The sequence below is a fragment of the Euleptes europaea genome, chromosome 13 (genome assembly GCF_029931775.1).
Source record: "Euleptes europaea isolate rEulEur1 chromosome 13, rEulEur1.hap1, whole genome shotgun sequence".
NCBI lineage: Eukaryota > Metazoa > Chordata > Lepidosauria > Squamata > Sphaerodactylidae > Euleptes > Euleptes europaea.
Window position 1 is genome coordinate 42,410,606 of NC_079324.1, and position 14,056 is coordinate 42,424,661.

At 47.7% G+C, this 14,056-nt stretch overlaps 1 protein-coding gene across 1 annotated transcript; it reads right to left on the reverse strand.

Annotated features, from left to right (window-relative positions):
- Positions 1-6,382: 6,382 nt before the first annotated feature.
- Positions 6,383-13,016, reverse strand: SLC7A4 (solute carrier family 7 member 4). Its single transcript, XM_056859819.1, has 4 exons — positions 12,023-13,016; positions 10,422-11,101; positions 7,815-7,923; positions 6,383-6,627 (listed from the first exon to the last, which is right to left on the reverse strand). Exons 1-4 carry the CDS (start codon positions 13,002-13,004, stop codon positions 6,431-6,433), a joined length of 1,968 nt encoding a protein of 655 aa, XP_056715797.1. The 5' UTR covers positions 13,005-13,016; the 3' UTR covers positions 6,383-6,430.
- Positions 13,017-14,056: the final 1,040 nt, after the last annotated feature.

A 14,056-nucleotide genomic window follows, 5' to 3' on the forward strand; every position in this document is an offset into this window, starting at 1 on the left:
TGGAAAACTGCAGAACCTATTAGGCCAGAGAGATCAGCTAGGCAAAAGATGCAATACCTGCATCATACCCACTTCAGTGCTCTAAATGAACCATTGTCATCTGTCTACATCCAAACACTGCTAGAAACCTCTGTTACATGGACTTCCACCCTCCTAACAAAATCCCCAATGAGAAAAAAAACCAGGATGTACGCCGGGGTGGGTGGGAGACTTTTTCCTTCATGCATTTCAGTCTTCGCTAGAGAAACAGGCGATCAATTCTCCAGATGTTTTCTTTAGCTCTAAAAAGCAGGGGGAAGGAGAGGATTTGGATTGGGGCCATGGCTTTGGGGGAAGAGGGTTAAGGCTTGGCTTTAAAAAAAAATAACCTATGTGGCCAATAACAACTTTGAATGGGGAGAGTTCATTTGTGTGTGTGGGGGAATTCAAAATTGCCAATGTGTGGTTCCCTTCAGAGGCACCACAAGATATTGTTATTGACACTACCTTGTGGCAGTGTGGTGATGCCAAAAATAAGAAGCCCCGTGTTTTGAAGGAGGAAAGAAGTATGCTGAAAACGTCAAGGAATCTTGGGATGGCATCTGGGTGATGAAAGATGTGTACTGGGGCAGCAGTGAAGGAACCCAAGGGACATTGCAACTGTGGCTAGAACAGTCTGGCTCTTGTGTGCACAGAGATACATGTGGTTCAAGGAAACACTGGCTTATACAAGAGCAGTGTCTCATCTGGCTCGGCCCTTGGGGAAAGTCCATGGTAGCAAGAGCAGTTTCAAGAGAGTTCTGATTGATTCTGGGTAGTGGCTTATATTTTTAGCTTTTTTTTTAGTTTTTAGATTTCCTGAGATGATTTTGAACGCTACATGGCCCAGTGAATTCCCTGATGTCCCCTTTCTAGTTACTGGTATGAATGGTGAGAGTGGAATCGATAATCATGTTACGATTCCAAACCTAAGTGTGGTTGTATGCTTCTTAGGTGAGATGGTCTGTGCATCTTGGTTTTTTGCATATATTGGGATAACATTGGTCACAGGCAATAAAGTTTAACTATCTGACTCTCCGTTCTCCCTTCATTTAATAGAGAGGCAGGCCTTAGAATTTATTCTTCATCCCTTGTCTGTTAATGCTGCACCGTTCGATCTAATATTTAATCCTGTATTCCCCAAAGCATTGATAGCTAAGGGCGACATTGCATGGTACTCTGTAGTCATGATTAATGTCCTAAAAGGTGTTGCTTCACCTTAAAAAGCAGTCACAGGGGAGTATGTGAATATGAATAGGGACTGCAGAGCTGGAGAAGGTTCCCCCCAGCCTCCCTTTTGTTCACCATTTTCCCCTATTGAAATTGAGTCTCCTAGGTTGTTTATAGCCCCAGTAGCTTCTCTCTCCCCCCACACCATTAAAAGCAGCACAGGTGTTGTACAAACATAGCCTTCCCACTGCTGTGGTCCTGATCTGTATTCCCCCCAGTGATTGCTTTTTAATGCTAAACTGTATGTTGGGGGATCAGATAATAGAACCCGAATGTAACATTCAGTTTGGCCCTGAGGTGTGCTGCCAGTTTGGCTCACTTCCTATTTGCTAGTGGTGATAAGGCAGCCAATTTGCAGGAGTGGGCTGGAGTCAGCTTCTGATTTCCTCCTGGGGAAATTTTGCCTTGTACTCAGCAAAGTTTTTTAGGGTTGAGATCAGCAGCTGACTCTCAGCTGATCAGCTGGAAGTTCTTCTGGTCTCCCATCCTGGAAACTTTGCTGCCTTCCAGACTTGCTGAAATGTAGCAAGTTGGGGTGGGTAGGTGGTCAGAGGTCTAGCTGATTTCCCTTCTTTCCACTGTAAACTATTGGCTCGCCCTGCAGAGAAAAGGAACAGAGCAGAACGTCATGTGGATGCTCCTGAAAACAGTGGGACACTAAGGTAGCTGAGGTGAAGCAAAACATCTGTGTGGAAATGTCCTAGGAAAAATGTCCTAACGATAAAATCAGTCGGCAGTGGAACCAATTACATGGGCTGGGGTGGGCGTTTCTCTCGAGTTCTTTAAGTGGAGACTTGCAGGTATGGAGCTAGAATGCGCAGGTGACAGACGGAGCAGTCCACGGAAAGGAGGAGTGTGATAAAGGAAGGTAATCTGGAAGATGCGTATACTGCAAGAAATACGGGGTGGGGGGGCTGAAGGGCAAATAAACAGCCAAAGCACCCAAAAAATGTTGGAATGCAGCATCCAGGATTGTATACCCTCACAATGGTACAGCAGAGGGCTAAACAGACTACCCACATACCACGTCAGACCCGTAGCTGATTATCTGTCCTGAGTGGCAACAGCTTCTCAGTTCACAGTAGAGGGCTTCCCCATCCTGCCTTCTGGAATGTGGAAAGTGATAGCCTTGCATGTGTAAAGCTCTCTGTGAGGAGAAAACGTCACTTTTGGAAAATGAGAAACAACTGGCTTTTGAGAAATAAGGATGTGTTCATGTTCTTGTGGAATGACGCAACACCTATGATCAGGACCCTCCTTTTAGAAAAGTTCTGTCAGATTTTGTAGCAAAGGGAGAGAGCTGAGCTTTAGAATGGCTGCCATGCTAGCTTTAAGGATACCCTTTAGGAAACGATCCTTGGTTACTGCTCTGCTTGTATTGACTTGCCCCACAAACAGCTCTCTTTCCATGGGCTGACTGCAGGAGGCAAGTGGCGAGCACACACACACACACACAAAGATCACAGCAACTCAGAATCAAGGAAGGACAAACCTTTTATCAGCTTCATTGCGACAAGCCATTGCACGGAGCAGAGTGGTAGCAAGGCAGGGAAACACAATTACTGACAATAGGACTGCCCTGCCTGCTTGGAGTCCAGTGGCAGGGGGGAGCAAGCGTAAAGCAGTCTGAATAGAGTGAAACAGCTTGCATGAACAGGCCAGCACTTCTGGAGTCCACAGACAGCAGTTGCACGCCAGAAAGCCCGGCATGCAATACATTCTGTCCAGCATGAGGGCCTGAAAACCAGGCTGGAGTAGCCACGCCGCATCTATGAAAGGGTGGGACAAAGTAAGCACAGACTTGTGGGAGGGGTGGCCTTGGCATTTCTCTCTCTCCAAATGCACTGCAAGTGGGAAACCCAGATGGTCTTCAGAAATTCCACAGGAGGCTCCTTGACCCTTCCTCCGACCAGCTGTCCCTAACCCTGCCATTTCCCCTTCCCTTTAAGCTATCTGGTCTTGTGCTATGAAGGTGAACATGCCCGAGGGAAAGGGGACAGGAGAGCCAACAGCAGAACCTGTGTGGCGAATTGCCAGGCTAGAACGTAGGAGGCTCCAGTTCAAAACTCTGCTCAGCCGTGAAGCTCACTCGGCCACTTTGGGCCAGTCACTTGGGCCCATTCAGCCTAGCCCACCTCACGGGCTTGTGGTGAGGATAAAAATGGAGGCAGGAAGAACCACGTACACCACACTGAGCTCTTTTGAGGGAGGGATCAATATGTGGCAGATAAAAGCCTGCTGGTTCCCACCACTTGCTTAACAGCTGTGCTCAAATGGAATTTGTGTTGTGCCTGCACAGTAGTGCAACTAGTGAATTCTCTGGCAATGGCTCGCTGTTTAAGGTAACACAGGTGGTGTGGGTGTGGGGGAATGGTTGTGCTCTAATTGATGTAAATAGTAGGGTGAATGCTCAGCAGAGATTCATCTGACAGCAAGGGCAGGGGAGAACAGAAGTAACAAAGGCACGTAAGGGCAGGGAGGCCATCTTGGAAAGCATAAGCTGTACTGTAGAAGAACTGGGTGCTGAGGCGTGTGCTGCTTCAGGATCGTGCCCCACTGAGTAGTAATGTTACCTGGAGGATGGCAGTACAAAAAGGTAACGGTCCCCTGTGCAAGCACCAGGTCGTTCCTGACCCATGGGGTGATGTCACATCCCAACGTTTACTAGGCAGACTTTGTTTGCGGGGTGGTTTGCCAGTGCCTCCCCCAGTCATCTTCCCTTTACCCCCAGCAAGCCGGGTACTCGTTTTACCAACCTCGGAAGGAAGGAAGGCTGAGTCAACCTTGAGCCGGCTACCTGAAGCCGACTTCCGTCGGGATCGAACTCAGGTCGTGAGCAGAGCTTGGACTGCAGTGCTGCAGCTTGCCACTCTGCGCCACGGGGCAGTATAAAGCCTTTTAAATAAAGCTCTGGCGTTTTCTGTTTTATCGGAAGGCTCTAGTCTCAGTAAGTCCCAAACTGTGGGCCCCAAGGAATAAATCAGTTTTTTTTTAAAGAAAGGGTTTGTCTGACCCCTCCTTAAAATGAGGCAGCCCTACTGCCTTGCTGTACTCTGTGCCGCTTTGGCATCACCTCCTTGCTGTTGACCTTCCATCACCTGTCGCTGGATGATCCTCACTTCCACCTCAGCAATGCAACATAATGACCAGTCCAGAACAGAACAGTGATTCACACAGAGATACAGGGGCAGGCTCCTTTGCAGGAAGGCAGCTCTTACAGGCGCTAACAGCAAACCTTTTGGTGTGTAAAAGAATATTTCAAAATTTAATTCGGGAAAAGTGTGCATCGGTTATGTGAAGCCTGGGACCGCTTTCCCAGCTGTACACTCCACCGGCTTCTAACTGCTGAGGCGGAAGGAACCATTTTTGTAGGGTTGCCAGGTCCCGCTTAACCGGTGGGAGGTTTCTGGGGCGGAGCCTGAGGAGGGTGGGGTTTGTGGAGGGGAGGGACGTCAATGCCATAGAGTCCAATTGCCAAAGCGGCCATTTCCCCCCAGGTGAACTGATCTCTATCGGCTGGAGATCAGTTGTAATAGCAGGAGATCTAGCTAGTACCTGGAGGTTGGCAACCCTACATTTTGGGCTGGTGAAAGGGGAGGCTGTGGGGACAGGCTATCTTGGGCCAGGAAGGGTTGTATGCCAGTGCAGTGTTGACGGTATTGGAGTAGGGTCTAGACTCTAGGAGACCCAGCTTCAAATCCCCACTGCCAGAGAAGCTTGCTGGGTGACCTTGGGCCGGTCACATTCTCTCAGCCAAATCTACCTCCCAGGGTTGTTGTGAGGATGAACATGGAGGAGTGAAGAACAATGTAAGCTGCTTTAGGTCCCCATTGGGGAGAAGATGGGGTATAAGCGAAGTAAATGTATACAAAATAATGGAGGGGGGGGGATCAACTTCTTGTCCTAGCATGTGATTTGAGAGTTCATGGCCTTGCCAACTGCAGCACTTACTGCTGTTTACCTCTTAAGAAGCTACAAGGGAGAGTTGCAAGAGATGCAGCTTCTATTTTGAGCAGGGCAGAGATTCTGAACATGCTGGGGTTCCCTTGGGACGTGGCTCTGAAAAGAGGGATGCACCTTGGGTGCAGAACGAGGCCAGGACATTTTAGTGCCTCAGGTAGAGAAGTCAAAGGATACACTCCTCCCACTCAGGAACTTAAGGTCTAATCCACAAGGAAGGTCTCCTCTGAGGTCTCATTTAAATGAACAGGGACTGCATGACAGATGTTCTGGAAAGCTCCCAATCACTTGAGCAGGACAAGCACACAAGAAGGTTGTGGGGGACTGGGCCCTTCAGTTTGATGCCACCGACTAAAGAGGCATCCCTCTGCTTGGGTGGTCCTGATTGTAAGCTCCTGGAGGGATCTGCTCTGTTGACCCCAGCCTTTCTGCCCACCTCAAACAATGGGCAATTTGCATGTGACAGGAATGGTGATTTTGGAGTACCTGCTGCCTGTAACATGGATGGCAGAACTTGCACTAGCTGCAACGTACACTCAAATTGAGTGAAAAACATCCAGACATTACCCAAAGAGTGCAAGGCAGAAAAACTCAAGTGTCTGGAAACGCCCAGTTTCTTGTGCCACCCAAACTTGCCGATGCTGCTGACCACAGCCTGTATTTGTGGTGGACAGAAAAAGGATCCCTTAGCTCAGAAAAGGTTCTTGCCTAGTCATGATCTTGGGGCCAGCATCTCAGCCCTCTTCTGGAGGAAGCCCATTTAGCCTGCCTTGGTATGAAATAAAAGACAGGTGTCTGCCTGCAACCACAATCCAGACCACATTTGCACAACTCAAACGGGCCACTTCCCTCCATCGCTGACCGAATCCTTGCTGCAGGAAGGGCAAGGAGTCGTTCTACCTCCACATTAGAGCAAGGTCCCAGAGGAAGGTAACATGAACAAAGTAGGTAACAGAGGTATGTGGCCGCAGAAAGGGAGAAACCTACCACAGATAGAAACCCAACTGCAGGCCAGATAACAGAAGAGAATGGGCAGCCATCTTGCAAAGGGAAAGGGGGCGCAAGCAAGGAACTTAAAACCATGGCTCTCTGCCCCACTGAGAGTAACTGGCCACTCCCAAAGGCTTCCTGGCTGGGTTGGACGAGGGCTGTTTTATCCACAGAGCAGTGGGCTGTGCTGGGCGGGGATGGGGGAGAGTCTCCTCTCATTAGCCCTCTCCCATCATCTCTTGGCTTCTTCTTCTTCAGCTGTTTCATCCAACCCCTGAGATGGCTGCGTGCTGGGCTGAACCGTCTGGACTGTCTCTTCTAGGCTGCTGCTGGGGAAGACCACGTAGCGGGCACTGATGGCATGCCCCTGGGCCTCCCGCAGGTTCTCTTTGCTGTGCCAGATGCCATACCCAAAGTAGACCAGCAAGCCTAACACAAGGAGAAACAGCAAGAGTAAAAGCAAACCCAAACATGTCAACATAAGTCAAAAGCACACGATGATCCCTTGGTGCAGGCCCGTGGCTAGATAATTTATGGTGAGGAGCATAAAGATTGCCAGGGGGGAAATAATAAATTAATTCAAAATAGTAAAAACCCTGTAAGTCCAATATTATTATGCTTAAAGATAAAGGCAGTCCCCCATGTAAGCACCAGGTCATTACTGACCCATGGGATCACGTGCTTGCAAATTATTAATTTGAATTTAATTGGATTTTAAGTGCGAGGTGTTCAAGTGCTCCTTGGGGTAGGGTTGCCAGCTCTGGCTGCAGGGCACGCTCAATAGTTGGGTACATTTGACCATGTTCTGATGCTGGTTTGAAAAAAGTGTATAATAAACTTTATTTTAACTGTCAATTTAAGCAGAACATCTGAATTCTTGATTTTGATGTCCAGTTTCAATTCTGCAATTGCTGGTGTAGCGTTTACAGTATCAGAGTATGATCTAGGACACCCAGGTCTGAATCCCAACTCATTATGGTTACCAACCTCCAAGTGGGAGCTGGAGTTGTCCTGGAATTAAAGCTGATTTCCAGATTAGAGATTATTTCCTTTTGAGTACAGACTCTGTGGCATTACAGCCTCACTCTGCTCCCTCCCCAGGCATTCCCCCGAGCTTCAAGAATTTCCCATGCCAAAACCGGCAACCCTATCTGCCATGGAAGCCCACTGGAGGACTCTCTCAGCCTAACCTACCTCACAGGGTTGTTGTTTGTATGATAAAATAGAAGAGAAGGCACTTGTAAGCAACTTTGGGTCTCCATTGGGGAGAAAAGTGGTGTATAAATATCTAAATAAACACATATTTTGAGATAAAAATGGAAGTTGTTAAATGTGAAAATTCATCACATTCAGAAATTGCATTTCAAGCTGTACCATGGACACGACCATCTTCATTTCCATAGTCTTGTTCACAGCAGAGAGGAATGAAAACAAGCCAGTCCATACTGTATTCGGTGAGCTGCCTCTGCACTCCTCCTCCTTTGATAGGAGGGTGGGAGAAAAGAATTTCCCTCCCCAAAACCTCAGCAGAGTGTCCTGTGAGCCTCCCCCCCGCCCATTCTTTCTCAACACTCATTTTCAAAGGGTAGAGGTACAGGAGCCGCTTCCCAACTCACCTACAACCAGCCAGACAGAAAAGCGCAGCCAGGTCATGTAGTTGAGTTTCAGCATGAGGTAGATATTGAGAAGGATGCTCAGGGCTGGAGTCAAGGGTACCAGGGGTAGCTAAAGAGGAAGAGAGGAGACCAAGGTGAGATGGACAGACTGTACCAATTCATGGCCTTTTCAACAGGGTTTTGGCTGAAAGAAGATGGAGCCCTTCCCCCAGTTGTTGTTCTAAATATCTTCTCTGGAAACGCTACATGACTCTTTTCCAAACTGAATGGTTTTTGATGTCTGAGAGCTACTTCCCACTGCACTAGGGGCACATCTCATTTGCTGAAGGAAAAGGTTCAACAGATGGTATTAAGAGATGGTCACCTTTGTATCAACCAATCAGACATCACCATTAGGCCATGTCATAAATTTACAGCAATAGCCTGCTTCCTGATATGTCATTTAAGTGTAAAGAGAGGGTTCCATAGTAAGTGCCTGCTACCCTTTCCGCAGTTCCCAAGCCAAGATGAAAAGCTTGTGATTCCACCTTGCATATCTAACTTGAACTGCCATCAGTTAGGTGGTCAGATGCGAGGGGGGAGTCTTGCTCCTCTTTGAGAATCATCTTTGGAATCACATCCTTGATTGGCTTTCAGTAGTCAGGGGATCAGTGGTCCAGTCTCCTATGAAGTAGTCTATAACCATCTGATGGGGAGAGAGTAACAATGCACGACCCTTTTGCCATCAGGAACAGCAATTGGTCTGAGACCATCTTGTAGCAGCATCTCATACCTGACACTTTGACTTATATTTACTAGCCTTCATGTCTGTAAGTGCATGTTAGGAAGTTAGATTTTGTTGTTTTAATCCACCTAATTGCTTCTCTTATATTTAATCAAAACAACAGCACACTAAATATTCATCAAATACAGTGTATTAATAACAAGATAACAAGAGTCAGAAGAATATCTCACTACCTAAAGCATGCAAACGTACAAATACAGAATGCAAGATACAACAGATACTGAACAACACAATCACTAGAAATATATACAATATATACAATGGAAAAGCGAACGTGGTCCCACAATTCACTTGTGCAAAATCAGTAGGGGAAAAAATCTTTTCGACCCGGAGTAGAACAATATTCACAGGTTTAGTTGGGAGCAGAGAAGCCCTCCCTTGGTTTCACTCACGGTCCTAAGGTCGAAGTAAATCCCTTAAAAGGGCAATGTAAATCGTGCGGTGGGGACCACAGTCCAAATATGGTTCAAATTCACAAGCAGTCGTTCAGAATCTCAAGACAGAAAGTAGATCCCGGATAGTCTTTGCGTTGTCCAGAAAGATGCAAGATTTGTTGGCTAAGATTTTATTATTTAATTCCATTTGGTTTACAGGAGGTTTACCATTCTAGTGTTTACATTGTATATTTGGTAATAAGTTAGGTTATATCCTTTTATGCATGCAATTTGTATTTTTAGGCTGATGAAGCCTTTTTGGTGAAACGCAAAGATTATCCGGGATCTGCATTCTGTCTTGCGATTCTGAACGACTCCTTGTGAATTTGAACCATATTTGGACTGTGGTCCCCATCGCACGATTTACATTGCCCTTTTAAGGGATTTACTTCGACCTCAGGACCGTGAGTGAAACCAAGGGAGGGCTTCTCTGCTCCCAACTAAACCTGTGAATATTGTTCTACTCCGGGTCGAAAAGATTTTTTTCCCCTACTGATTTTGCTCAAGTGAATTGTGGGACCACGTTCACTTTTCCATTGTATATATTGTATATATTTCTAGTGATTGTGTTGTTCAGTATCTGTTGTATCTTGCATTCTGTATTTGAACGTTTGCATGCTTTAGGTAGTGAGATATTCTTCTGACTCTTGTTATCTTGTTGTTAATACACTGTATTTGATTAATATTTAGTGTGCTGTTGTTTTGATTGAGTATCTCTCAATACAGCACCGGGTGATTGTTATTTTGGTTTGTCTTATATTTACCATAAGCCTGAACCTTTTCTACAATCCTTTTAATAAAGCCTGCTAATTTTTAATGCTGTGTTCTACTGTGTGTGTAAGAGTCCAAACCCAACCTCGATAAGCTACCAGAAGGGGATTTATTCCAGGGTCCCAGGTCAGGGACAGGGGAATTTAATCACCCTGGTGGGTTGGAAAACCTGGTTTCTTGACAGCTGGAACACAATTAGTGAAGAAGACCAAAGTCTGTGTTTTGGAAGCTGGGTGGCAAGGAGGTAGTGTGTGTGTGGGGGGGGGAGGCTTTCCAAGGGCATTCTGTTTCTTTTGGGGGAACTGATGCTGCTTTACAGACCACACCACCAGCATCCTGTCTGCCACCTTCCTACTAATGAACACGGCAGCTTACTGTTTCCCACGGTTAAGTTTTGGCAAAACCAATATGTGGGAATCTGCACTTGCACCGTGCTTGTGGCAAAGCTGTCCTATGTCTGCCTTGCCAGAAACAGACTTCATGACGAAAACACATCTTTCCCACAGTGGTGGCTTGAATTTGCTGCTCGGTAGGAGAAAAGAATGGACCTCCCCCCCCACAAAGTATTTAGGGGTCAGATATCTTGCAAATCCCTTATCAGGCTTTGGCCCCAGTTACCTGGAATGTCTGGCTGTTCTTTTGCTGCTCGTGAACCCCGATAAGGAACAAGCTGACAACAAAGGCCAGGCTGAACAGCACGATCAACAAGGCATAGCTCCAGGTGGGCAGGTGAAGCTGGTTCTTCCCAAACACCAGGATGGAGCACAAGCAGAGGGCTGAGACCATGAGGATGATAACAGCCACTGTGACCACTTCTCCAGGGTAGAAATCACTGAGGAAGTCCAAATAGGGATAAAAAATGGCTTTGAGCTGCCCTGGTTCCCGCTGGCTTTTGGCCTTTTCCTTGTCTACCAAGTTCAGCTTGTCAGAGAAAGACTCATACTCTTTTGGTTCGCTAGCTCCAATGGTCTCTGCAGATGTTGGTGGAGTATTCTCGCTCTCTGCAGATGGGTTTGGAGGGTGGGACTTTACCCGCTGGAAGCGCAGAACGATGACGCTGGCTGCTACAAAGGTGTAGGCCAAGAGGGTACCAATTGACAGGAACTGGACTAGGGCCTCCAAGTCAAAGATGAAGGCCAGCACGGACATGAGAGTGCCAAACACCAAAATGGCCACCACAGGGACTTGCGTCCGGGGGTGCACACGTGAGAACACTTGGAAAAAGAGCCCATCCTCTGCCATGGCATAGACAATCCGCGGCAGAGAGAAGAGGTTGCTGAGGAGAACTGTGTTCATTGCTGGAAAGAAACAGGAGAGAAACATGTTCAGAAGGGCCACCCACTCACCCTTCCCACTTCCGAGCTGCCTGAGATGAAGAGGGACAAACCGTACAGTACCGCGGCAGAACATAAGAGCTGTTTGTTGGATCAGACCACACAGAAAAGTCCTACCCCTTGTCCCTGTCAAATGGCCCATCAACAGCTCGGCCCTATTCAGTCTTGGGGCTGAGCACCCATCGATGGGCAAGGCAACAGCAGGGTCAAAGGCTTTGCCAGTGTGGTGTAGTGGTTAAGGCATCGGACTAGGATCTGGGAAACCCAGATTCAAATCCCCACTCACACCATCGAAGCTTGCTGGGTAACTGTGGGCCAGTCGCACACTCTCAGATCTGACCCTGGCTAGTATTTGAATGGGAGTCCTCCAAGGAATACCAGGGTGACAGGAGGCAGGCCATGGCAAACCACCCCCAAAGTCTCTTACCTTGATAATCCTATGGGGTCTCCATAAGTAAGCTGTGACTTGATGGGGGGAAAAGTTCTCCCTACTCTACATTGTTCCCTACTCTACATTGAATGAGGAAGAGGAAAGGGAAAACAGCTGACAAAATGCTCATATTAACACATGAAGCTGCCCTATACTGAATCAGACCATCAAGGGCCATCAAAGTCAGTATTGTCTACTCAAACCAGCAGCGACTCTCCAGGGTCTCAGGTAGAGGTCTTTCACATCACCTACTTGCCTAGTCCCTTTTACTGGAGATACCAGGGATTGATCCTGGGACCTTTTGCATGCCAAGCAGATGATCTACCACTGAGCCACAGCCCCACCCAAATGGCAATAAGGGAGGGAAGATTCAGGCCTCAGGTGGCAGTGCAGGTGATGAGAGGCTAAAGTAGATTAAGGAGAAGCCCAAACCCTGGGCCTCAGCCCATACTCACCACAAATGGACCCAACAGCCACAATGAAGCCAGCCCAAGAGTAACCCCTTTGATAAAAGGCATCAGCTAGGGCAGAGTCAGGGTCCAAGGAGTGCCAAGGCAACATCAGTGTCAACACCATGGAGACCAGGATGTAGGCCCCTGTGGCGAGGCCCAGTGAGATGGCAATCGCTCTGGGAACAGCTTTCTGAGGGTTCCTGGCCTCCTCGCTAGATGCGGCGATAACATCAAAGCCCACGAAGGCATAAAAGCATGTGGCTGTCCCAGCCATGATGCCCGAGATGCCAAAGGGGGCAAATCCCCCTTCGGCTGCCCCCCAGTTTTGGGGCCTAGCCAGAATGAATCCCATCACAAGGATGAAGAGGATGACTCCCATGCTGATAGCAGAGAAGACATGGTTGAGCCAGGATGAGACTCGGGCCCCAAAGGAGATTAATGCTGTTGCGATGAGCAGAATTCCTGATGCCAAGAAGTCGGGGTAATGTGCCAGGAATGGGATATTCCAGGTGCCAACATGGGTCTCGGTGAAGGTCTTGATTTTGTGATCAAAGATGGCGTCCAGGTAGCCGCTCCATGCTCGGGCGACAGCTGCCCCGCCTATCATGTACTCAAGAATGACATTCCAGCCAATCAGGAAGGCCCAAATCTCACCCACAGAGATGTACGTGAACATGTATGCAGAACCTGTCTTGGGCACACGAGCGCCAAACTCAGCATAGCAGAGAGCAGCCAGCAGGGAGGCAAAGGCAGCAATGATGAAGGAGATGACGATGGCAGGTCCCGCAGTCTCCTTGGCGACGGTGCCAGTCAGCACATACAAGCCAGAGCCCACCATACCCCCGATGCCTAGCAGTGTCAAGTCAAAAGTGTTCAGGCAGCGGTTGAAGGAGGTCTCCATCATGTCATCCTCCAGAGTCTTCACTCGATTAAGCTTCTGGCAGAAGCGGGTCAGGTCCGCCGAGTGAGGCAGCCGGCTCACCATCTTGATAGGAAGGTGGGGGCCTGGCCTTCAGCACGAACAGTAGGAGGGTAGAACGCTTCCTCCTTAGTCTTCTGCTCAAGTGTCTAGCAAGGAAGAGAAGAAGAGTTGGTTTTTATATGCTAACTTTCTTTGCCACTTAAGGGAGAATCAAACCAGCTTACAGTCACCTTCCCTTCCTCTCCCCACAGCAGGCAACTTGTGAGGTAGTTGGGGCTAAGAGAGTGCTGAGAGAACTGTGACTAGCCCAAGGTCACCCAGCTGGCTTCATGTGGAGGAGAGGGCAATCAAACCCGGTTCTCAAGATCAGAGTCCACCGCTCCAAACCACTGCTCTTAACCACTACACCATGCTGTGTTGTGTCAATAGCCCAGGGCTTCTTAAACTTTTTCCACTCGCGTCCCCTTTTCACCCAATAAATTTGTACGCAACCCCGGGTATATAGGTATATAAAATAGGTACGCCAACCAAACATTTACTGATAATAAATAATAAAGAAATTTATTTTAAAACAATTCTTTGGTATACATATTATTTTACCATCATGAGATGACAAGTGTCACTGGAAAAGACAGTCATGCCAGGAAAAGTTGAGGGCAGCAGGAAAAGAGGAAGACCCAACAAGAGATGGGTTGACTCAATAAAGGGAGCCACAGCCCTCAATTTGCAAGATCTGAGCAAGGCTGTCAAAGATAGGACATTTTGGAGGACTTTCATTCATAGGGTCGCCATGAGTCGAAGCGACTTGATGGCACTTAACACACACACACATTTATTAAAGATTAAAGCAAATTTGCATACTAATTTGCATACTGTTTCCAATTTTTTCGCGACCCCCACATTCAGTTTCACGACCCCATAAGGGGTCACAACCCACAGTTCAACAAGCTTTGCAATAGCCTACCAGCACTGATCCAGTTGTACCAGCATTTAAACAGTGGCTTGTGGCAAAAATACTGGTTGGAGCACCAGTGAAGTAGCCGGGAAACAAAGAAAAGTGACACTCAGTTTCCACCTAGCAATGGCACGGGTAGAAATTCTACCCGTGATTGAGG

What these genes read in the sequence shown, in the direction of transcription:
- SLC7A4 (XM_056859819.1), bottom strand. Translation starts at nt 13,004, where the DNA reads ATGGTGAGCCGGCTGCCTCACTCGGCGGACCTGACCCGCTTCTGCCAG. An exon ending in GGCTGTTGGGTCCATTTGTG is followed by an intron (nt 11,102 to 12,022) that starts GTGAGTATGGGC and finishes GTTTCTTTCCAG; the next exon opens with CAATGAACACAGTTCTCCTC. An exon ending in TTCTGTCTGGCTGGTTGTAG is followed by an intron (nt 6,628 to 7,814) that starts GTGAGTTGGGAA and finishes TCCTTGTGTTAG; the next exon opens with GCTTGCTGGTCTACTTTGGG.